This window comes from Mus caroli, unplaced genomic scaffold (assembly GCF_978045245.1).
Source record: "Mus caroli unplaced genomic scaffold, Mus_caroli_1 scaffold_9, whole genome shotgun sequence".
Classification (NCBI taxonomy): domain Eukaryota; kingdom Metazoa; phylum Chordata; class Mammalia; order Rodentia; family Muridae; genus Mus; species Mus caroli.
Genome location: NW_028227264.1, coordinates 80,250,001 through 80,272,500, shown reverse-complemented (window position 1 = coordinate 80,272,500; position 22,500 = coordinate 80,250,001). Strand labels below are relative to the sequence as shown.

Sequence of the window (22,500 nt, the reverse complement as noted above, 5' to 3'; positions counted from 1 at the left end):
AGAGGGTACATTCTCAGCTGTGGGAGACTTGGGTTCAGTGTCCCTGTGCCCCTGGTCACAGAAGGGTCATCAGCATGAACATCTGTTGGATGCCTACTTTATGCTGGGCTCTGTGCATCACAGAAGTGCAGTCTGTACACAATATAAGCTGGCCTGATTGAAAATGTGCCTCACTGGCAGGCAGCTGTGCAAAGGCCCTGGGGTAGGGCAGTCCAGCATTGGAAGAATGTCAAGGAGACCCCTGTGATTGGAGAGAGAGAGAGAAACAGGTACAGAAGGAGAAAGGCTGCTGTTCGGGCAGGGCTTTCTGGCCACAAACAAGAGACTAAGAGACTTGAACCTTTCTTACCTAGAAAACAGCTTCATTCTGCTCCAACCACTTCTTGCTGTGTGACACTGAAATTGTCACTTGACCACTCTAGTCTCTGATATCTGAAAGAACTTGACAGGTCAGGGTGGGAAATGGAGACAAGGTGGCCAGGTGGCTGGTGCCAAGGAAGAGGTCATGCTTTGGGAGAGACCAAAACCAGGATGGATGGATTTGGTGTTTGGCAGAATTTTAATAACACACCTAAGACTTGATAAAAGCTGTTTAGCCCACAGTTCTGGGGTTCAAGGTCGTGGGCTGGCACTACTGTGGCTCTGGAGACATCATCCATTCCTGATCCAATGCTGCCCTTGTCCAGCTGCTCCCCAGGCTCCTGTGGAGATAGGGTGCCTGCCCTTGTCCCCTCCTCTGGCCCCACCCAACCCCTGCCCCCAGCCTTGCCCTCATTCCTGCCTTCACCTTTACCTCTACCCCTGCCCTCATCCCTGCCCTCACCCCTGTCCCCACCCCTGCCTTCATCTCTGCCTCATTCATGCCCTCACCCCTACTCCTACCCCCACCCTGCCCTCATCCCTGCCCTCACCTCTGTCCCCACCCCTGCCCTCATGCCTGCCCTCACCCCTGCTCCCACCCCTGCCCTCATCTCTGCCTTTAGCCCTCCCTGCCTGGCTTCTCCTCTCCCCAAACAGGACACTGAGGACCCTTTTCCCAGTCAGGTCCCTAGTGCTCAGTAAGGGTGTGGTTGTGGAGGGTTTTTCTGGTGAGGGAGGTGTCATCAATCCATTCCTGTTGGCTGGGGGCAGTATGGAAGGTCAGGAGGGAAGACTATGTGGCCTTGGGCATGTTGGTGGTATAAGCACTAGGCAAGTAGAGGACAGATGTTGGGGACAGATGTGGGGCACAGAATATGAAGACCAGGTGGGAGTGGGTCCTGTTGAGAAAGGAACCTAAGAGGTTCATTGATGGACAGCTTAAAAGTGGGTCCTGTTCACGGCTGCCTGTGCTCTCGGGATGGTGAGCGACATCTTCGGGCAAGTGTGGTGGTCACAGTGAGTGACTTCTGGCATGGTGTCGGTAGAAGCCAGGGACTTGGCTCAGTACCCACTGAGAACGACCCAGCCACGTGCTCACAACAGACCCTGCTTAGAACAGGAAGAAGTGGAGGATGTTCTGGAAAAACATTGATTTTTTAAAATGTAAGGCCATCCATGTCTGTTACTGAGAATTTTTGATGGAAACATTAAAAGGAAGAAGTCCATATTAACACTAGATTTTCAGCATGCAATCACTGCAGAGCAGCCTCAAGGAACACGCGTCCTTTCCGGCCTGCCAACGTTTCCTGGTTTCTTGCATTTTCATAATTTTTGGCAGGATGATTGTTACATGTAGCCCAAGCCAGCTTGGAATACACAATCCCCCTGCCTCCACCTCCATGCAGGGGGGGGGGGGTTGTCAGCAGCCAGGGACTGGGAATCTTGGCTGACATAGAACAGTCACAGTTCTGATTTTGCCACAAGGAAAGTTTTCCCAGAATAAGATCAGGTATCATTGTCAAACCCACATTTCCAGACCTTAGGATGAACTGAAACTTGGGGCTCCATCCTGTGCTCAGTGAACCACGTGTGGCTGCTCTGCATCATTCTAGAATGTTCCACGCTCCACCATAGGGCCAGTTGGTCCTGTTGGAGGACTCTGCGTTTATGGCTCTGCAGATCATACTACGAGTCCCCGAGGCCACAGGAGAACTGAACCAGCCTGGGGCAACAAGGAAATAGGCAGTCACAGCCTTGTGCTGATAAAACTTTATTAGAAACAACAGTGGGGCTGGCACAGGGCGGGGCCATTCAGGTCCCCTCCCTGAACACACACACCTCCCGTGGGCCACACGGGAAGTGTCCTCTTGCTGCTGGGGCTATGAAGCGAGGTGCTGATGTCATTTAATTCTGAGAAACTGACATAGTCCGAGAAGATCTTGAACGTCCTAGAGTCTAGGACTCCAGCAGCGGGTGACACCGAAACCTTGACGTTCCAGGTCTTTCTTTGTTGAGATCTTCGGTTGGTGTCCAGTCACAGCTCCAGGCCTCAGTTTTCCCAGCCGTGCCTCCTCCACCCAGCAGACAGGAAGACTAAGGTTCAGAGAGGGAAGGCGACCTGCCTGAGGTCCCCAGACCTAAGCATCTACTCTCTGAGATCGACGGTCCCGCGCGTGAGGACCCGGGTCCCAGCCCATAACCTCCATAAAAATCCGCAGGATCAGGGAGAGAGTTGGCCTCGAAGAATCAGGCAGAGTGGTTCCTAGAACCCCTCTTATCCTCTTTCCCCCACTAAAAGAGTCTTCCCGCGCTTTTTTTTTTCATCTATGTACTATTCTACAGCCCAATGGAAGGGCTCATCCATCGGGTCTGAAGCTGAGGGCGCCGTGCTGTTTCTGGTCAGATCTAGGTGTCCGCTGGCAAAGGGTCCGAAGACTGGGGGTGGGGGATCCATCTTCCTGGAACACTCCTAAAGGCAGCAGCTTTGAAAGGGCGTAGGGAGGGCTGTTGGAGGGAGGGGTCCTGCGAGCAAGTGATCAGGCTCTTGCTGGCGGCTTTGAATGCTGCAGTGAGACTGTGGGAGCAGCTGGAGCTCTAGGGAGCCATAGCGGGTGCAGGATGGGTGAGGGGTTCGCCGTATCCAGGTGGGAGAGAACGGCTGGTGTCTTTCTTGGTTCTGGAATCTTCCGAAGGTAAAACTTAGCAACTGCAGGAGAACTCTGCACCGCCCCGGTTAGACCGATTGAGATTATCCAGAGGCCTCAGTTTCCTCATCGTAACACACGGCTCAGATATTCCCATCCCAGCTCAGAGATGAAATGGGTCCGGGACATGATCTCCCACACCGAACTCCTACTGCTGCTTCAAAACCTGTCAAAGAATTTTCTCCACCGTGATCATGGGCAACTTCTTTTTTGTTATCCTACTTTTCGACACTACTAAGGGTCCTCCCTGGGGTCCCCTCGGATCTTACACAACCGGAAATGTGAAGCGTCGGTGTCCCGGTGAATGTGAAGAGAAAGGGGGTGGGGAAGGGGGCGGAGATGGGAGCTGCAGAAGGAGCAGGGGGAGGGTGGGCACCTGCGCGGGACAGATTGGGGGCAGGAGAGACCCAGCTCGGATGCGTGGCGGAGGCACGTGGTGTGGGCGGGGAGGGCGCTCCGTGGCCCCTTCTCTGTCACTGTGGGGTGGAGAGGGGATCCCGGGAGCGCGGGAGTCTAAGGTCAGTGATGGGGTGATGGTGACAGAACCGGTGTCCTCCCTCCTCCCCCTTCCTCGTCTCTGAAAGATTATATTTAAATCTCTTTTGTGCGAGGCTAGATCTGAACTCGGAGGGGGCCCCCACAGAGGCGGTTTCCATGGTAGCAACAACTGCCAGCTTCCGCGGGGTGAATCAGCGTTGCCATGGCAACCCCATCTTCATCTACCCAAGGTGCTAGAGAGGATAGCGAGGAGGGGGAGGGCCGGCGGGGGCGTGTGGGTGGGGCCGCGGGGGGAATGAGAGGCTAGATCTGGGGGACCCCTCCCCTGCCTCTTCCCCCACACCCCTCCTGGGCGCCGTGACCCCAGAAGCGGAACTATTCGGTTCAGATCGCCTACCCCCCACCCCAGGATGTGGTGTGGTACCCAGGTGCAGAGGGGATGGGGTGTGGATGGGTGGGTTTGGGGGGGATTTGGCCAGATGGGGGTCTGGGGGGGAGGGCAGGTAGTGCGGTTCCCGGGAGGGTCTCAGAAGAGGGGAGGGGCTCTCCCAGTTGGGATGAGAGAAGGATTCCGGAAGGGGAGGGGCCCGAAGGAAGCAGAAGGAGAGGGGAGGGGTGTGGAGAGGGGTGGGAGTGAGGGTATGGCTGTAGAGAGGGGTGTGGAGAAGGGCGTGGGGGAGGGGTGGGGTTTGGGGGATGGAGAGGGTGTAAGGGAGGGAATGGGGAGTGAACTTGGAAGGATGCTCATAGCTGGGTGAAGACATTGAGGGACCCTCCGGAGCGGGAAGAGGCTGAGGTGTGAGGGGGATGGGGTTGGGGGCGTCTGACTCAGTCCGGGGACTGTCATTGTCAGGTGGGGACATGTGAGACAAGTTCCTGTTTGTTGAGCGGCTTCTCTGGCCCAGGGACCCAAAACAGGAGCCCAGGATATCATAGGGTTGCGTGTGGAGGGCTAGCCTGATCTGACTCTGGGGTGGAGACCCCAGTCCCGGCTCCTGGGCCCTCTTGGATGCCTCCTTTCTTACCCCTAGCATGATAGATTTTTCTTCCACATGGTGTCATTGAGGCTCCCAGTCTGGAGGGAGAGAGAGACTGGAGTTCCCCCATGTGAATCTCCCAGTCAGGAGGATGACTGGCTCCATCCAGGGCCATTGGAAGAGAAACCGAAAACCTCCTAGATACACGCCCCTTTCCAGGCTGTTATGGGTTGCCCCCATTAGCCCGTCCTTGGGGCTTGGAAGAGAGAGGCCTACCACTGGCAACCATTTCATTTGTTCATGGTTCCCTGGTCTAGCAAAGGCTTCTTCAGACTGAGTCTTCCTGGGAGCCATCCAGGGACTAGTGTATGGAGAGCAATAAGGTCTCTAGCACCCTAGGCTCAGAGTTATGGCTTCCTTTCTATGTTCTATGCTGGAGGGAGTCACTTAACCAAGTCCAGATGCAGGGGTCAGGAACAAACTGACTTTTTTTTTTTTCAAAGATTTATTTATTAGTATATGTGAGTACACTGTAGCTGTCTTCAGACACTCCAGTAGAGGGCATCAGATCTCATTACGGATGGTTGTGAGCTACCATGTGGTTGCTGGGATTTGAACTCAGGACCTCTGGAAGAGCAGTCAGTACTTTTAACTGCTGAGCCATCTCTCCAGCCCCATAAACTGACTTCTTGAAGACAGAAGTCCCAAGGTGACATTTGCACACAGGGCTCGGGGACATCAGGCCATTTTCTTTTTTTTTTTTTTTAAAGATTTATTTATTATATGTAAGTACACTGTAGCTGTCTTCAGACACTCCAGAAGAGGGAGTCAGACCTCATTACGGATGGTTGTGAGCCACCATGTGGTTGCTGGGGTTTGAACTCTGGACCTTCGGAAGAACAGTCAGGTGCTCTTACCCACTGAGCCATCTCTCCAGCCCCAGGCCATTTTCAAAGACAGTTCGTCCTGTTGGGATAACTATCATTGGGTTCTGAAAGCTAGCTAAGAGTTTGCTGGCCAACTCTCACTTACACTGGGTTTGAGTGTGTGCTGAGACAGCTTAAAGACAGTGCCCACGCCCTACTGTCCTCTGCCACCCTGACCATGTCCCCCTTTCCACAGATGGCGCGGCCGATCCAGGTGAAACCGGCAGACAGTGAGAGCCGTGGAGGTAGTAGTAACCTCCCCATGGCCGCGGGCCTCTGCAGCCCCGGGGTTGGGGCTCTGTCCGACTCCGACTGCTCCCCCAAACTTCAGATACCCCACACCTTTCCTGTTCCCTCACGGGTGCCTGAAGGCTTGCAGACTTGGGGTGCGGATAGGTGTGGGCAAGGCGGTTGGGACCCTATCTATGTGTAGGAGCTCTGTAAAGCCAGCCTTGCTAGTCCCTGTCACTCTCTATCTTGCTATCAGGACGGACCCCCCTCCCGCCCCCAGCTCGCTCTTGCCCTGTCTCCTGCTTCTGACTGTCCCCGATTTCCTGTCTCTTCTTTCCTGACGCCCCAAGCGTCTCTGCTGCCATTCATTCCTCCTTCCCTCTCACCCCAGCGAGTGACAGACATCTGAGTATGGTTTCCCTAGTAACCTGGCTCTCTTTCCTGGGCTACGGGGCAGCGGGGCGGCCTGAGCAAAGGTCCTGGGGCAGCGCGGGCCAGGGCAGATGGGCTCAGCGGGGCCGTGGGCCGGGGCTCCGCCTACAGGGGACCGGAAGCTGTTCGTGGGCATGCTCAACAAGCAGCAGTCGGAGGAAGACGTGCTCAGGCTCTTCCAGCCCTTTGGTGTCATAGACGAGTGCACAGTGCTTCGAGGACCAGATGGCAGCAGCAAAGGTGACTGGCAGGTGATGGGGGCGGAGCCTGGGGGCGGGGCTTAGGGAGTGGCAGCGGGGGCGGGGTGGTCAGGGTTGAGCTTGGCACAGGTGCAGAGCAGTAGATTGCAGGAATAGCGGAATGGGATAGGACTGGAGGTGGGCATAGCCAATGGGAAGGGGTGGAGCAGGTGGGGTGAGTGTTTGTGGTTGGAGATGGTGGGTGGGTGGGATTTGGGTGTGGGAAGGGGAGGGAGAGGGAAAGGAGGAGAAGACCTAGTTGCTGAGGAGCGGTCAGGTCTATGGGAGGGCAGGGTCAGCCCTGGCTCCTGAGTGTCCACTCAATGGGGCTGTTGTGTCCCCTTCAAATTGGCCCTCGGGATTATGGCCCGAGTTCCTTCTATCCCCAAGCTTCTCAGCTTTTCTCCTTGTGTCTCAAGTTCTGTGTCTTCATGTGTCTGTCTGTCTGTTTATCTGTATGACTGAAAGGCTGACTGGTCCTGACTCCATGTTGTATGAACTCTAGAGGTGCACCTGCCTTGGTGGACACCACATCGATGTGTTTGTCTGTCCATTTGACCAGCTTCCATGATTCCATAGGGCCCAGTACACCGTCTGTGCCCTGGAGGTCAGGGCTGGGGCCATTCAAACCTTATCTTACTTGTTCTGATGGGACCTTCTTGGGGCCCAGGCTGCCTCTGAAAGTGTGTGTGGCTACTGGGGTCTCAACATAGTTCCTGGATGCTGAGTTGACTTCCTGTTGGCTGACCACATGAATGGACAGATGGATTGATGGATGGATGGATGGATGGATGGATGGATGGATGGATGGATGAACTGGTGGGTGGGTAGATAGATTGGTGGATGGATAGATGGGTGGGTGGGTGGATGGATGGATGGATGGACAGATGGATAGATAGATGGATGACTGACTTCCTATTTAGCTGAATTAATGGCTGACATCTAAGTCTCTGGCCCTAGAAGATGTTGGTGTATCCTATCTGTTCAGGCCATCTTGGTCCTGCCTATGTCTGTATGAACTCATGTCTGCTGTTGTCCATGAGTGGCAATCAAGGGCTTCTTCTCTCTCTTGCTCCCATCCATTATATTCTTCAGTCCCTCACCTCCTCCTCCCTTCCCTCCCAGGCTGTGCCTTCGTGAAGTTTTCTTCCCACACAGAGGCCCAGGCTGCCATCCATGCCTTGCATGGCAGCCAGACTATGCCGGTGAGTGAGAACTGTACTTGGCTGTGGCGGGGCTGGGCGCAAGGTGGGTGGGAGAGATGGGTGGTTTTGGCGTCTTCCCTTTGTAGACTGCTTCAGACAGGAGGCCGGATGTGCAGCCCAGGCTGTGATCAGAGCCGTGTGTTACCAGACGCTGTCCTGGGGCAAGTGGAGTTCTTAGCTTGTGGCAGTAACACAGGCTGAGAAGCAGGGGCAGCAGTTGGGTGATGTGTAGAGATCATGGACCCTGTTCTAGGGCAGCCGGAAGCCACAGTGGGTGCACAGAGTGAGGGGGGCTGCTAGGCCATTTTCATAGGTCCTTCAGGTCAGGTCTGCCAGTGAACAAGGGACAGAAGGACAGTAAGAACCTAGAGGGGGGGCTGGTGAGATGGCTCAGTGGGTAAGAGCACTCGACTGCTCTTCTGAAGGTCTGAAGTTCAAATCCCAGCAACCACATGGTGGCTCACAACCATCTGTAATGAGATCTGACCCCTCTTCTGGCGTGTCTGAAGACAGCTACAGTGTACTTAGATATAATAAAAATAAATAAATCTTTAAAAAAAAAAAAAGAACCTAGAGGGGCAGGTGCCTGAGCTCAGGTCCCCATCTGAAGGACAGGGGCTCATTGCAGAGACTGTAGAGAGATAATGAGGGGCACTGATGACCCATTTAGCAGAGGCAGGGTAGAGGACAGGTGTCCAAGGTCCTAGGTATAGCATCACACACATAGGGCTGTGTTCCCCCCAGGGAGGGCCTCAGGAGCCCACATTACTGCAGGTAGACTAAGTCCCTAGCCGAGAGCAGCAGCTGTCTCCCTAACATGGCGGGGCTGCGTCAGGTCACCCCCAGGGCCAGCTTCCTCATGACTGGAACCAAGGAGCCAGTTGTCTGTCCGAGGGGGGGTGGCTGGAAGGGGAAGACTACAAGGGGGTTTCTGCAAGCTGGCTGGGAGCACTCGAGCCCAATCACCAGAGGGAGCACCTGGCTGAGCCCTCATCCTGCACTGACTCTGGACCCTAGGCCTTCACTGAGCTGTCTCCGTGTTGCTTCCTATCCTCCTGTGAGCCCCAGCTCCTGACTAAGTCCCTGAGCACAGGTGATTGGTCCACTGTCAGGTGCCATGTCCTATCCATCTGCTGGACACAGGGGACCTCTACTGGTCCCACGTGTGGGTTGCATGGTGCCCCCATCCTTTTCTGACCTCTGGATTTTGCCCCTGCCTTGAGGGTATGGCTTCAGTTAGGAATCCCACCCCACCCCAATCTTTGTCCCAGACATGACCCTTGAACCTACATGCCCCACTTATGGCTGTGGCTACCTCCCAGACACTACAGCCATGTCACCACATGGCCAGGCCCAGGATGACAAGCCTTATCACTTCTTCTGTGGTCCTGGCTCTTCTGGTATGGAGTCAGGCATGGCTGGCACGTCTGCTCTCATCCATGGGGAGCACTAGAGTCCTGGCTACCCTGTCCTCCTATTCCAATGACACATACCGTCCTTACAGGGAGCGTCCTCCAGCCTGGTGGTCAAGTTTGCCGACACGGATAAAGAGCGGACATTGCGGCGTATGCAGCAGATGGTTGGCCAGCTGGGCATCCTGACGCCATCCCTCACCCTGCCCTTCAGCCCCTACAGTGCCTACGCCCAGGCTGTGAGTGGCCCCAGCACATGGATGCTGAATGTAGACTGAGCTGCAGTCCCAGGCTGAAAGCCCAGATCTTGATGGACAGCCCTAACCACAAACATCCTCCCTGCCTGGCCCAACCCGATGGTGGGAAGAATGCTAATGTCCCAACTGGCTGAAGCCTAGATCCCACCATACCTAAATCTGCATTCAGCCCAACTCTGGCTCCACCCTCACTGCTGACATCACCCCAGCTCCTGGCTCAGTCTTGATGGTTGACTAACCCTAAGCGTAGCCTCAGTTTCTGGCAGCACCATGTTCCTTCCCTAGGCAGGCTGGACCCCAATCTGGATGCAAATATTGAACCCTGTTTCTAACCCTAGCTCCGAGTCAAAGCTGGGCCTTGATTCTGTGCTGCACCAGGCCCCGTATCCCACACTAACCTCGGATCTCAGGCTGAGTCCTAATAGCCTGACCGACCTCTGATCCCAGAACGAACCTTAATTGAAGTCTGAGCCTCAGTTTCCAGTGGAAGTCTAAGTCTAGACTGAGCCTTTTTGCGGAAACCAAATGCTAACGCCTGCTGGACCCTGATCCCAAACCAAATGCTGATCTGGGGCTGAGCCCAAAATGGCTGACTGATCCTGAGACCTTCCCCCACCCAGTGCCCGACCCCGGTAGTACTGCTTCCACTCACACCACCTCTGTCCTCAGCTCATGCAGCAACAGACAACAGTGTTGTCCACCTCTGGCAGCTACCTGAGCCCCGGTGTGGCCTTCCCTCCCTGCCATATCCAGCAGATTGGTGCCGTCAGCCTTAACGGTCTGCCTGCCACGCCCATCGCTCCTGCCTCTGGTGAGAGCAGCTCCTGGGAAGTCTCAGGACAAGTGGGGAACCGGCCACGTCTGGGCCCCCGTGTCTGACCTCTCTCCCTCCTAGGGTTACACTCACCCCCACTGCTAGGCACTGCCGCTGTTCCAGGCCTGATGGCGCCCATTCCCAATGGCTTCCCCGGCGTCCTGCCCTTTCCCGGGAGTCACCCTGCCCTGGAGACTGTGTATGCCAATGGCCTTGTGCCCTACCCAGGTAATTGGGAGAGTGCTCCAGAGCCCAGGACAGTGTCTGGAGTGGGTCTGGCAACTGAGGGACACACCTAGGTCCCCACAGCCTTACACCCTATGTGTGGCAGGGCAGGACAAGGAATGGCTAGGCAGGTGTGGGCACAGGAAATGGCAGAGGAGGGAGGCTACGTCACAAGCACACACTTGGCAGGTTGGTTCTGGGTTCAGATTCCAGTTCTGGCTGGTTTCTAAACTGGAAAATGGGACAGATGACATCAAAGGCTGGATGGGAGCACGAATGGGAACCAGTGTTAGGCAGATGTCTCTTCTTGTTTGCTGTGAGAGATGGAGGTCATACTGGGTAGTTCAGATTTGCCTTCAATTCCCTGTGTGTGCAGGCTGCTCTTAGACTCCCTCTGTAGCCCAGGCTGGCCTTACACCAAGGGCAGCCCTCTAGCCTCCACTTCCCAAGTGCTAAGATAATAGCTGTGAGCACTCGCACTAAATTCTTCATTCTGTAGTTGGCTCTGGGCTTTGTCGAAGTGAGGCAGGGTGGGCCTGAGCTGCCAGCCTTGAGTGCTAATGACCCAAACCAGGAACTGGGTGGACCCTAAGACACTCAGGGGTCCCCACAGGCTGGATGAGGGAGTCTGGGCAGGGAGTGGGGTATGGCAGATGACCCTCAGGTGGGGGGTTTTCCTGGGTGCTGAGGAGGACAAGGTCACACGGCTTCACTAGACTTCTGTTGTTTGCTATGGGTGTGTGTGTCCCTGGCGAGTTAACCTATATCAGAGATGCAGTTTCCTTGGCTTGCCGGTGGGGTTAACACAGAAGGGAAGCTGGGTGGTTGTCGGTGTCAGTGCTCAGTTCATCCTCTGCCCTGCAGCTCAGAGCCCCACTGTGGCAGAGACCCTCCATCCTGCCTTCTCCGGAGTCCAGCAGTACACAGGTAGAGGCAGCCCTGTCCTGACCACCCACCTCAGGGGCTCATCTATCTGCACGCGTCCCACCCTCCATGAGACCCCTAAGGAATGTACAGTCCCTTAAGTCTGGGGCTCCCCACATCTCATCCCCAGGTCCCTCCAAAGCCAGGGCTGCCTCTGGCTGTGTACCTTATGTAACTCTGGCCCACCTAACTTTGTGAATCTAACCCCACCTCTTGAGGCACGCGCCCACTCAGTGCCTTGCCCATGAGCCCTTATACCCACCCTAAAGGCAGAGCCCTGCTCAACTAAGTTGATTCATTAGACCTGGTTCCAACCTTGCCCTTCAGACCCCTGTGGAGCTCCGCTCTTACACCCTTCCTGCTGTGGCCACGCCCCTATCCCAGCCCTCAATTCATAGCCCTTCCCTCCACTATGCCCCAACTCCACTCAGAACCCCACGCTCCACTTTGGCCCCACTTCTTGGCCAAAAGTGGTTCTACCCTCCAATGGTCCTGCTCCCTGTGGGGTGAGGCAGGGCTGAGGGATGGAGGGTGGGACTAGGGCTCAAGGGTGTGTCCAGGGCCAGAGAGGCAGGGCTGTGGCTGAATGGTGGGTCGGGGACTGGGCGAGGCAAGGGACATGGTTGGTACTGGTCAAGACCAGGGTCTGGGGACAAGGTACAGCCAGAGTGGTGGTGGGAATAGAAAAGGGTGGGGACAGCTGAGGAGCAGGATTAGGGCATAAGGGGCAGAGTTAGGACCTGAGGAGTAGGCTCGGGGCACAAGGAGCAGGGCCAGGGCCACAGCTTATGGGGAACCAGAATGAAGGGCAAAGGCATGGAGGAAGGCAGAGACATGGAGCAAGAGTCCCGGCCTACCCCTTAGCCATGGACCTGCCCCTTAAGCTATGGCCCCATCCACTCTACCGTCGTCTGACCAAGTCACCTGCCCTGATGCCGGACCTTAGACTCTGATCCTTTCTTAGCCTTGCCCCTCAATACATCCTCAGCTCTGGCCCTCTTTGCCGTGCCCCGCTTCCAGCTCTGGCCCTACCCAGTCCCTCCTGCATTTCTGCCTTCATCCCCTCAGCCCTGGACTTACTTTTCTGGCCCTGGTCCCACCCCACTTTCAGCTCCATCACTGCCCCTCGACCCACCCAAACCTGGCCCTAGGCCCGGGTTCTGCCCCTTGTCGCCATCCTTCAGCCCTTATCCCTCCCACTCCTCGGTCCCGCACTTGGTACTGGCCCTACCCAGTCCCTTAGTCCCAACCTCACTATCTGTCCTGGTCCTGCCACTCAGCGCAAGTCCCAGCCGGGCCCCACCCCCTAAGCACCGCCCCTCAGCCACAGCCCCGCCCCATCCTGCCGCAGCCCAGCCGAGGCCTCGCCCCTTGGCTCTGTCCTTGCCCTCTGCCCTGGTCGGTCCAGCCACTCGGTGATGCCACAGCCTAGCCGCACCCCTAGGCCCGGGTCTGGTCCTCAGCACCGGCCCCGCCCCTCAGTCCTAGCCCCGCCTCCCCTCGGTCAGGCCTCGCCCTCTGCTCTGGTCCTGCAGCTCAGCATGGCCTCTGCTCTCCGCAGCCATGTATCCCACCGCGGCCATCGCGCCCGTGGCACACAGCGTTCCGCAGCCTCCGCACCTCCTGCAGCAGCAGCGCGAAGGTGAGGCGACCCCTGCCAGCCCCACCCTCAACTGCACTGCTGACCTCGCCCCTCCATGGAACGGCGGCCCTTGAGGTTCCCACCCCCTATGGACAAGCGAGGAAACCCCCTTTTTGGTGCGCGTATGTGCGAGAAGGCATCTTGGGTAAACTGAGGCCTTCCCAGTGAAGCCAAGCCTGTGGAGGGCATGCGGGAGAAAGCAGGAGTCCGGAGTCCGAGGAGGTATCTTGGGTAAACTGAGGCCTTCCCAGTAAAGTGAAGCTGTGGAGGGCATGCGGGAGGAAGCAGGAGTCCGGAATCCTGCGACCCAAGGCCACTCACATCCTCTTCTGACTGGGCACGGTGATCAGAGAGTACTTAACGACCTGCCTCAGTTTTCCCATCTGGAGCTCAGGTGTCCTGGCCCCACCTGTGTAGACAGAGTCATTGAGAAGTTCCTGGCGTGTGGGCCTTCCAGGAAGTCCTACTTTTACCTACCTATGGACCAGGAAGGCCTGGGAGAGGTGGAAGGGGGAGCCTCAGGCCACCCTTGTGACGAAGCTGCCCTCACCTGTGATGGGGGCTCACACTCCAGAGTGCAGGGGATGGGTTCACAGCCGAGCTCTTGGACTTTGAGGTTAGCTGGCACCCCTGGATTGTCCCACACGAGGCTGCACTGTGTCTCTTGGACACTTTGTGCCCAAGGCCACCAGCAGGACGTGCTTGTCTCTTGACAGCCAGGATCTGAAAGCTAACCGCAGATGACATCAGTGACACTTGGCCATGCAGGCCCCTTCTAGGTCCCCCTTCAAATTCAGGACAGGAAGATGGCTAAAGGTGCCTGCCACCAAGCAAGATAAATCCCATGTCCTCTGACCTCCACACGCGCCCCTAAAATTAACTACATAGACAGAGAAACAGACAACATCTCTACCTTGCAGTGACAGGCCTGGCTCCCTCAGGGCAATGAATTCTTACCTTTCCTCTCTTTCTGGGCATTTATTTATTTATTTATTTATTTATTTATTTATTTATTTATTTATTTATGAGGTCTCACTATGTAGCTTACACTGGGCTCATAAACACAGCAACCCTCCTGCCTGGCCTTCCCAAATGCTGAGATGATAGGTGTGTGCCTCCAACGGCCTCCAGGCTTCTTTTAAGTGTCAGGTGTTCTTAGACCAGCGCAAGGCCCATGAGCCACGGCTGAGCCACACCCAGGGCTCCCACCACTTCCCCCCACTCACCTGACTCCAGTACATAGCCTGCAGGAGGAGGCTGGCAGCAGAGGATGTGGGGCTTGGGGAGTCATCAGGGAGGCTCTGGCTTGTGGGGTTCCAGCAGGGACCAAGAGGCTATCTGGGTTTGGTCTGTGGTGAGCTGGTGGTGGCTGGGTGGACGAAGGCACTTGGGACTGATCAAGGCTTGCAGGGCCCAACCCTGCTCCCGGCCATGCCCTCTGTCTGGAGAAACGTCTCACTCTATCCACAACCAGAGACAAGAACTGGACCCCAACCCAGGGGGGGTCCGCCTCCTCTCCTTGGGGGCTTTATGTCTTTCTCTCCCCCACCTACAGGTCCCGAAGGCTGTAACCTGTTTATCTACCACCTCCCCCAGGAGTTTGGAGACACGGAGCTGACCCAGATGTTCCTCCCCTTCGGCAATATCATCTCCTCCAAGGTGTTTATGGATCGGGCTACCAACCAGAGCAAGTGTTTCGGTGAGTGAACAGACCTAGAGACCCCCATTGAGAGTGTGGGGGCGTGGTCAGGGGTGGAGCTCCCACCTAGAATTCCCCAGTGAGGGTCTGAGGGCGTGGTCAGGGTGGAGCCCCGCCTAGAGTTTTCCCAGTGAGGGTCTGGGGGCGTGGTCAAGGTGGAGCGCTTGCCTGGTAAGTATAAGGTTCTGGAATAGTACTCAGTGCCAGTGCCACATCAGTGTTGTAGGAAGAAAGTGAGGCTGTGGCCCATGCACCACAAGGGAAGGTGAGCTGATTGGATGAGGTGGGAGTGAGGCCCCCAACTCTAGAGGCGAACAAGACCAGCGTTAGCCACTTGAAGCCTGGACCACGCCCCTTACCAGCTCCTGTCACTTTGTTCTCTCAGGATTCGTGAGCTTTGACCACCCAGCCAGCGCGCAGGCGGCCATCCAGGCCATGAACGGCTTTCAGATTGGTATGAAGAGGCTGAAGGTGCAGCTGAAGAGACCCAAAGACCCAGGACACCCGTACTGACCACGCCCACAGCCCTTCAGTGCTGTGGGTGTGGCCCCAGGTGAGCCGCCAGGCGGCCCTGTTTTCTGCCCAGCCCTGGTGTCATTCACTCTCCTCCCATCCCAAGCTCACTCTCTAGATTCTGGGGGCGGGAGTGGCACTCCAAGAGGCCAACTGGGGATTCAAACCCTCCCCCATTACCTTGTGGCTTGGGTGGCAGAGAGGGTGGGATTAGGGTGGGGAAACCGGAGAGAAAGCTAGGATGTTCCACCCAGGGGACTTCCTTCCCAGGGAAAGTTTTGAAGAACGAATAGAAGTTCACTACAGTGAACTTCTGGTTTGGGACTTGTGGTCTGGGGTGCAGGATGTGATGGGCGGGGCTTCTATCCCATCCTGTGAAGCTGCAAGCCGAGAAGCCCTAATCCAGAGAAAGGATCTGTGTCCTACAGTTGAACTTGGAATGCCCAGTTAAGCTTGGCCCAGGACTGAAGCAGAGGAAATGGGGACACATCATAGCCTTGTGGTCCCCCACCTCTGTCCCCACCAGCTCCCGTGGACCCTGAGAGTCCTGTCTTCTAATTTCATGCCCAGTGGGTTAACAAAACCCAGAGTGTCGCTTGCACTCTCACAAAACAACACAAAACCAAATACCCGAACAAACAAGCAAAAAACCCCAAAAGCCAATTTCCCCTTCAATAGTCTCAGCATTTTCTTTGGGACTGAACTGATTTTAAAAGGTGGAACCAACTGCACAATGACTTCATGGAGGTGACAGCTCGGCTACCCAGCAGCAGCAGCCTACAGAGCACCCAGGAATACTTTATTTTTAGTGTTTTTGTTTTTGTTTCTCTTTTCTTTTTTCTTTTTCTTTCACGGCCCAGCCCAGGGCCTGGTAGAGATCGACAGTCTTTAATCCTTCAGTGTTTTTTGTCCATTATCTGGGTCTTTTGGGCTTTATCTATTTTGGCTTCGATTAGGAAACCCACGAATCAGGTAGAAACCCCCAGACGGCTGCCATAGTTCCAGTTTTAACCCAGTGTCCTGCGGACCATCTGCTCTGGGCTGGGGAGGGAGGTTCCACGTCAGGAGCAAATGTCCCCAGACTGATGGTGACTGTCAGGAACTGTTGTTTTGAAAAACACTGGGGTTTTCTTGCCAGGACAGAGCGGGGCAGGGTGTTCTGTGCCCCTCCCCCCTCCGCTCTACTATTCCCCAATATCCCCATCCTCCCCAGGTTGAGCGGTTCCCGCTTCCAACCACTCCAGGACTTTTATGTAAATTACAGCCAAGTTTGGACACCAGCTCTCCCAGTGACCCCCTTCCCCCAAATCCCGAAGCCACCGAAAGCCACTTGAGTTACAGAAGGCTCCGTGGTGTGTCGTGGGACAGGGGACAGGAGTCCAAGCCCGGGTCTGAGGGGCCCATACACTGCCAATCACCCGCCCCTCGGCTTGAGGACACCCCCCACCTGACTCGGAGGCTTTCCAGGTCAGCCAGTATCCCCCTTAGCCAGGATTCCCCACCCCCAACTTCCTATTCCCCGTAGCTGCGCATAGACATGCGCGCACCATAGACAATATATTTTTGGAGAATGAACCACAGCGGCCAAACTCCGTCCAAGGAGGTGGCACTGAGCCGGCCAATCATCGGGGACCAAGGACAGACCAGCTGAGGCCGGCTGGATGCCAAACCAGGACCCCCGTCAACACCATATACCTCCAGTTTTTGGGGTCTCCACGGCTGCCGCCCCCACCCTGCCCCTCCCGCTTTCATAGCCTTACTTGGGTGACCAGGTGTCCTTAGCTTCCTGCCAGGGAAGCCTCCTGTCCCCCACTGCCCAACCAGATTGCACCCCCACCCCAGCCCCTCCTCCAATCACCAGCCGTAAACTGAAAGTCTTGTACCCGAGGTCACCGTGAGTCAGACGTGGCCACACCGGACCCGGTTGCTGACCCCGCGGATTCCTTTTTCCTCTCTTCTCTCTCTCTCTTCTCTCTCTCCTCTCCCCTCCCCTCTCTCCTCTCTCTCATCTATCTATCTATCTATCTATCTATCTATCTATCTATCTATCTATCTATCTATGGTGGTGGTCTTTTTCTAAGTGAGTGCCAACAAGACCACAGAGAAGAGCACGCAGGGGTGCAGGGACTCACTGATAATCCGCTTTTGATTCCTAGTTGGAGGTTTGGGAAGACTTTGGTGGGGAAGCCACCCCTTGTATATTTTACCCAGCCTACCCACACACCCACCACAAAGCACAGAGTCGTTAATTTGGACATCCCACCAAGAGGGGGTGAGGGGGTGGGGGTGGGGTCTTAATCTCTTACGACAAGTCCAAAAGCAAACAAAAGAGACAACGTTTTTTAAGGTTTAAAAAAGAAAATGTAAAGAAAAAAAAATCCCTTTTCGTTTCTACCAAAATGTTTGTTGACTGACCTAAATTGGGGGGTGGGGGGGAGCGAACAAACAACAAAAAAAAAACCACCCTGATTCTGCCCACCTTGTTTCGCGTTTCCGGTTTGATGATCCCTTGTTCTGAACGTAACACAGTAAGACTGTGTTATGAAGTGTGCGAACGTGTGTGTCCGGGATGTCGCTGTGTTTTCCCCCCACCTCTGCCCCTTGCAGGTTGCCCGCTGAGTGCGTGCTGGCGTGCGCTGGCGTGCGCACCGTCTAGTTCATGTTTACGAGCTGTAAATACCATTTTTATACTCCACACGAGAGACCCTATGTGATTTGTACAACGGGCTTAATTTCTGCTACAATGAATTTCGTGAAATTTCAAACTTCAAACAATTTTGAAGAAGAGCAGAGAGAGAAGGCCGAGGGTGGAGAGGGAATGTGGGGTTTGAGTCCCCGTGCCTCCTGTTCGTGTGCGAAGGAGCAAGCTTCTCAACGGCAAATCACCTCTCCTTGGTCTGGAAAGAAAAACGAAAAACAAAAACCTAAAAGTTTATTTAATAAAAGTTTTACTTGTTAACAGGGATTATCTGTCACCTTGTTTTCCCATCGTGGTGTGCTCCTTGTTTGGAACTGAGTAATATTCCAATGTGTGAATAAAACATGTTTTTCTGAGGGCTGGAGAGGTGGCTCAGGGATTAAGAGCACTGACTGCTCCTCCAGAGGTTTTGAGTTCAATTCCCACATGGTGGCTCACAACCATCTGTAATGAGATCTGACGCCCTCTTCTGGTGTGTCTGAAGACAGCTACAGTGTACTCATACACATATAATGAATAATTCTTTAAAAAAGAAAAAACATGTTTTTCTGAGTTGGGCATGGTAGCTGCATGTCCTTAACCGGACAGGAGGCAGAGGCAGGCAGATCTTTCGAGTTCTAGACCAGCCTGATCTACAGAGCAAATTCCACAAAAGTAAGGGCTACACAGAGAAACCCTGTCTGGAAAACTAAAACCAACCAAACAAAATCATGTCCCAAGTTCCTAATGGATTCCCTAAAATCTGCAAAATCAACATGTGCCCCAGCTACCCTCCCCCCTTGCCAGCTTCTCCAGCAGGCATCTGTGCACCCCTTTCTCCCGGGCTGCCGGGAATGCACTCTTGCCACCTTGAGGGCCAGACTTGTTCTGTGTACAGGGTGGGGCTGCACAGATGGTTCTCAGCAGTTACCCCTGGAATAGGAAGCAACCGGCAAAGATAAACCTCACCTGGGAGAGGCAGAGGTAGGAGGATGTTGTGATGCAGGCCAGCCTAGGCAGCGTCATGAGATTAGGTCTGAAAACAATAATAAAATAGAAAAGGTGAGACTACAGGGAAGAAAATAAGTAAATTGTAAGATAAATTTCAAAATAAAATTTAAATTTAAAACAAATTTATTTCAAATGGAAATTAATTATTTTTTTAAAGATAAACAGCCTACCTACAAAATGGTTCAGCAGGCTGAAGCAAGAGGATTACTTGAGCCAAGGACTTTTGGGCCAGCCTAGGCTACTCAGAAGTGTGCTGCTTCCTAAGGCTCTTTGGAGAGTGAGCACTTGGTGTTCTGGATGTCCCTGACCATGACAAAATGCAGGAGATGATCTGTATATAAGAGGAAAGGTTACTTGGTGGCCATGGCCCCACGTCCTGGGGGCTTTGTTGCCTCCCAGCTACGAAGCAGCTTTGACATCATCAAGGTTTTGACATGGGCACTGTGGACTCGAACTCTGGTCCTCACATTTTCACCAGGAGGCTGCTCCCTACCCGGTTCCTCCCGGGCTCTGTGGGGTTGTGTCTGCGCAGTCCATCACTTTCCAACAGCCTCTACCCTCAGCCTGGTCAGCCAGAGGGAGGGGTCACAAACGCCCTCACCCCTCTTTCTGTAGCTAAGGAACCTGAGACATGTGGTGTGTGAAAGCTGGTAGGACTGGACAGTTACCCCTCTTTCTGTCTTCCCATACCTGTCTCCTGCCCTCTTGACTCTGTTTCTGGGGTAACTGGACAGAACGGGGGCAGTGGGAGACTACAAGATACCAAGGCAAATTCCTGTTGTGGGCATGAGAGGGCATACAGTGTGAAGGCTGAGGCTGCAGGAGGGGGCGTGGCTCCGGGGTAGGGGTAAAGGGAAATGCAACCGTCAGAGATGGGTTGAATCTGTGGGGGTAGGCTGCGGGGGGCGGGGGCGGCGGGTATTGACTGCGGCTGGGAGGGTGTGACTGCCGGGAAGGGAGATAAGACTGGGCGCTGCCAGTGGTGGAGGTGCACAACTATGGGGGTGTTAAGGGGGCGGTATGACGGGAGGGATTGCAGCTGGGGGGAGGTAGGGCTACAGTGGGGGTGACTGTGTGAGTTGAGACTGGGGAGTGCGATTGTGGGAGATGAGGCTGTTAGGGGGTGTAACTGCCAGGGGAAGGGGCATATGGCTGCAGGGGGAGGGGCAGGCAGTGTGCAGATGCTGGGGGTTGTGACTGCTAAGGATGAGGTGCGACCTTGGGGGAGGTGAAGCTGAGGGAGAAGGGATTGTGGCTGTGGGGGTGTTAGGGCTGCAAGGTGGGAGTGTGGTGACTGGAGGTGGGGATGCTAGGGAGGATACAGATACGAGCTGTGAGTGGCTGCTGGAGGGACACAGCTGCTGAAAGGGGGACACCTGACTCCTTTGGTCACCAACCAGACCCAGGGGACAATGAAAAGCTCCGTGGCAAGTGGTGGGCTGTCCACTGTTAGCAAATCCCTGCTCCATGACTCAGTCAACAAACCGAGGGCAGAGAACTCACTCTGTGACTGGTGCCCATCTGGGTACCATGAGGATGGACTATGTGACACTTGCCCTCTCTAAGACTCAGTTTTCTTGTCTATAAAATGGAGACAAAGAGGGGGAAACTTAAAGAAAACAACAACCAGTGCTCTGTGGTGGAGGAGTCACGCAGCCCTGGGTTCCTGATTGATCTTCTCTGAGCCTCCCCAACCTGTCCTTGCAAGAAAGAATGGCAGGGTTTGGGGTTTTGAAGGATGCATAGGAGCCTTCAGGTGGTGAAAGGAAGGAGAATCCAGAAGAAGGGAGAATTACCCAGCCCAGCACCCAAGTCCTGCTCATGTCCCTGTCATGGAAGAGCAGAGACCAGTTCCAGCCAGCAGGCATCTTTACCCCTGGGATGTTCTTCCTGCAGCACACCATTAGTCCTTTCTCTGCTGTGTAGACCAAGCCACCAATCCTTCCAACAGCAGAGCCTCTATTCTCTGTCTTGGGCGCACATTTATGCTCCATAAGTGCACAGTGATAATCTAAGGATATGGGATCTGCCTCCTGCCCTCTCCATCTCTGCTATCGGGAGAATGAACAAAAATTACAAAACAACAAAAACATTGGTGTTTTTGGTTTTTGTTTGCTTTTTGGCATTTTTGTTTTTGAGGCAGGGTTTCACTATGTAGCCCAGGCTAGCCCCAAACTCACCACAATCCTCCTGCCTCAGCCTCCTAAATGCTGACATGACAGACTTGTGCCATCCCACCGTGGGCTAGTTCTTAGTTTCCTCATTTAAAAACAGATGCCCAGAGAGGCCAAGCCAGTCATCCACATTCACACAGCCTCAAGCTGTCTCCAGACTCAGACATGGGCACCCCAGCCTTCCCTTCTTACCCGAGATCCCTGGAAGTGGAAGAGCCCTTGGCATCCTTGGTCCGAGTTCCTAGTGTGGCCCCAGATTGGCAGGCAGGGACAGCCGCGGTGCTTCCGGGGGCTGAGGAGGGTGTCATTCACAAATCCAGGGCCGCTGTGATTGCAGCCGCCTCCTGGGCTGTGGGTGGCCTCTGTCCCCGCCCTCCAGCTCTCGCTCCCTGGCCCTGGCCCCCCTCCCCTTGTCCCGGGCACCCTCCTCCTCTGAGTCACTGGGCTCCACGGGAGCCGAGTACTGGGACCTCCGGTGAGTTGGGGACATCCATCTCGGCCCAACATGGAGGTCCCAGGGCCCCCAGTGTCCGGGAAGCCCGGGGAGACATCGGTCAAATGGCAGCTGTGCTACGACATGACTGCGAAGATGTGGTGGATGGTGAGTGTGCAGGGGCCCGCCACAGCGGGGTGGCTCAGGAGGGTGTGGAGACCCCTCTGCGTGCTCACAGGTGGGGAGACCAAGGCAGACGGAGTGATGGGGCTACTTTTGTGTCTTCTACCTGGCAAGGTGGCCAAAGCCACTAGGCCTCATTCCGGGACCAGGCAGACTCCCGCCCTGACCTGAGCACGCTCGGGGGCTCCAGAAATCCCCAAGGCCCCCGAGCTGAGGGTCCTGCTGTGTGACCCATCTAAACTCAGGCGTCTCTGTGTCCAGGTTGGAAATGCACCCACTTGGGGCGATGTTGACTGGCTGAAGGGAGGTGGCGGGATTGTTTTCATGTCTGTGGATGTTGCCTAAACTAGGAATTTTTCTGGAAGCTTCTGGGGTGAGTGTTGGGGGGTGGGCTTGGCTATGAGAGGGCAGCCTCAACCTCATGTCTTAGGCATCCAGTTGCCCAAGAGCCATTTGGTTGCTTATTGCTCTCCATGTCTCTCGAATAACCTCCATGCAGTTCCGGGTCACACACTGCTGTGTGTCCTTGCACTGTGTCTCACCCTTCTCTGGATCACAGGTTTAGAGGGGAGCAATGAGATCTGTAGCTGGAACTTGTGGGGTGTCTTGAATTCTGCTCTGAAGGTCCCAGGGATAATTGGGCCTTGAAGTGGAATAATGGGCCTGGTTGTGGATGGTGACCCCTAGTAGTCACTGATGTGTGACCCAGCCAGCCAGGCAGTTTCCCTGAGATATGCAGAGAATCTGCAGCAACAGGCATCCCTGTGGAGCAGTCCACAGCCCTGTCTGTTCTTCTGTGCTCAGTCAGCATTTATTGAATACCTACTGTGTCCCACAGTCTGTCCCCAGTTCTTTTGACTAGAACTCTGTGTGTGTCGGGGGGGGGGAATTAAATTAATGATATGTAATAGATGTAAAATAGAGTGGAAGAAGGCAGGGAACCACAGTGGGGGAGAGCCAGGG

At 55.0% G+C, this 22,500-nt stretch overlaps 1 protein-coding gene across 12 annotated transcripts in view; it reads left to right on the top strand.

Annotated features, from left to right (window-relative positions):
• Celf5 (CUGBP Elav-like family member 5) overlaps positions 1-17,365 on the top strand; it is a 23,252-nt gene extending 5,887 nt beyond the window's left edge. Inside the window, exons 1-11 of one of the 12 annotated variants that reach the window (XM_029482767.2) lie at positions 2,136-2,534; positions 5,663-5,711; positions 6,241-6,369; positions 7,494-7,573; positions 9,078-9,224; positions 9,912-10,053; positions 10,138-10,284; positions 11,146-11,208; positions 12,767-12,847; positions 14,403-14,546; positions 14,932-17,365. In XM_029482767.2, the coding sequence (XP_029338627.1) occupies positions 5,663-5,711; positions 6,241-6,369; positions 7,494-7,573; positions 9,078-9,224; positions 9,912-10,053; positions 10,138-10,284; positions 11,146-11,208; positions 12,767-12,847; positions 14,403-14,546; positions 14,932-15,059 (1,110 nt within the window). In that variant the 5' untranslated portion in view covers positions 2,136-2,534 and the 3' untranslated portion in view covers positions 15,060-17,365. Of the gene's footprint in view, positions 1-2,135; positions 2,535-3,415; positions 3,584-3,887; positions 3,992-5,662; positions 5,715-6,240; positions 6,370-7,493; positions 7,574-9,077; positions 9,225-9,911; positions 10,054-10,137; positions 10,285-11,145; positions 11,209-12,766; positions 12,922-14,402; positions 14,547-14,931 lie in introns of those variants that run through there. The other 11 variants (XM_085843042.1, XM_029482764.2, XM_029482763.2 and 8 more) reach the window with 11 other exon arrangements.
• The last annotated feature ends 5,135 nt before the right edge of the window (positions 17,366-22,500 follow it).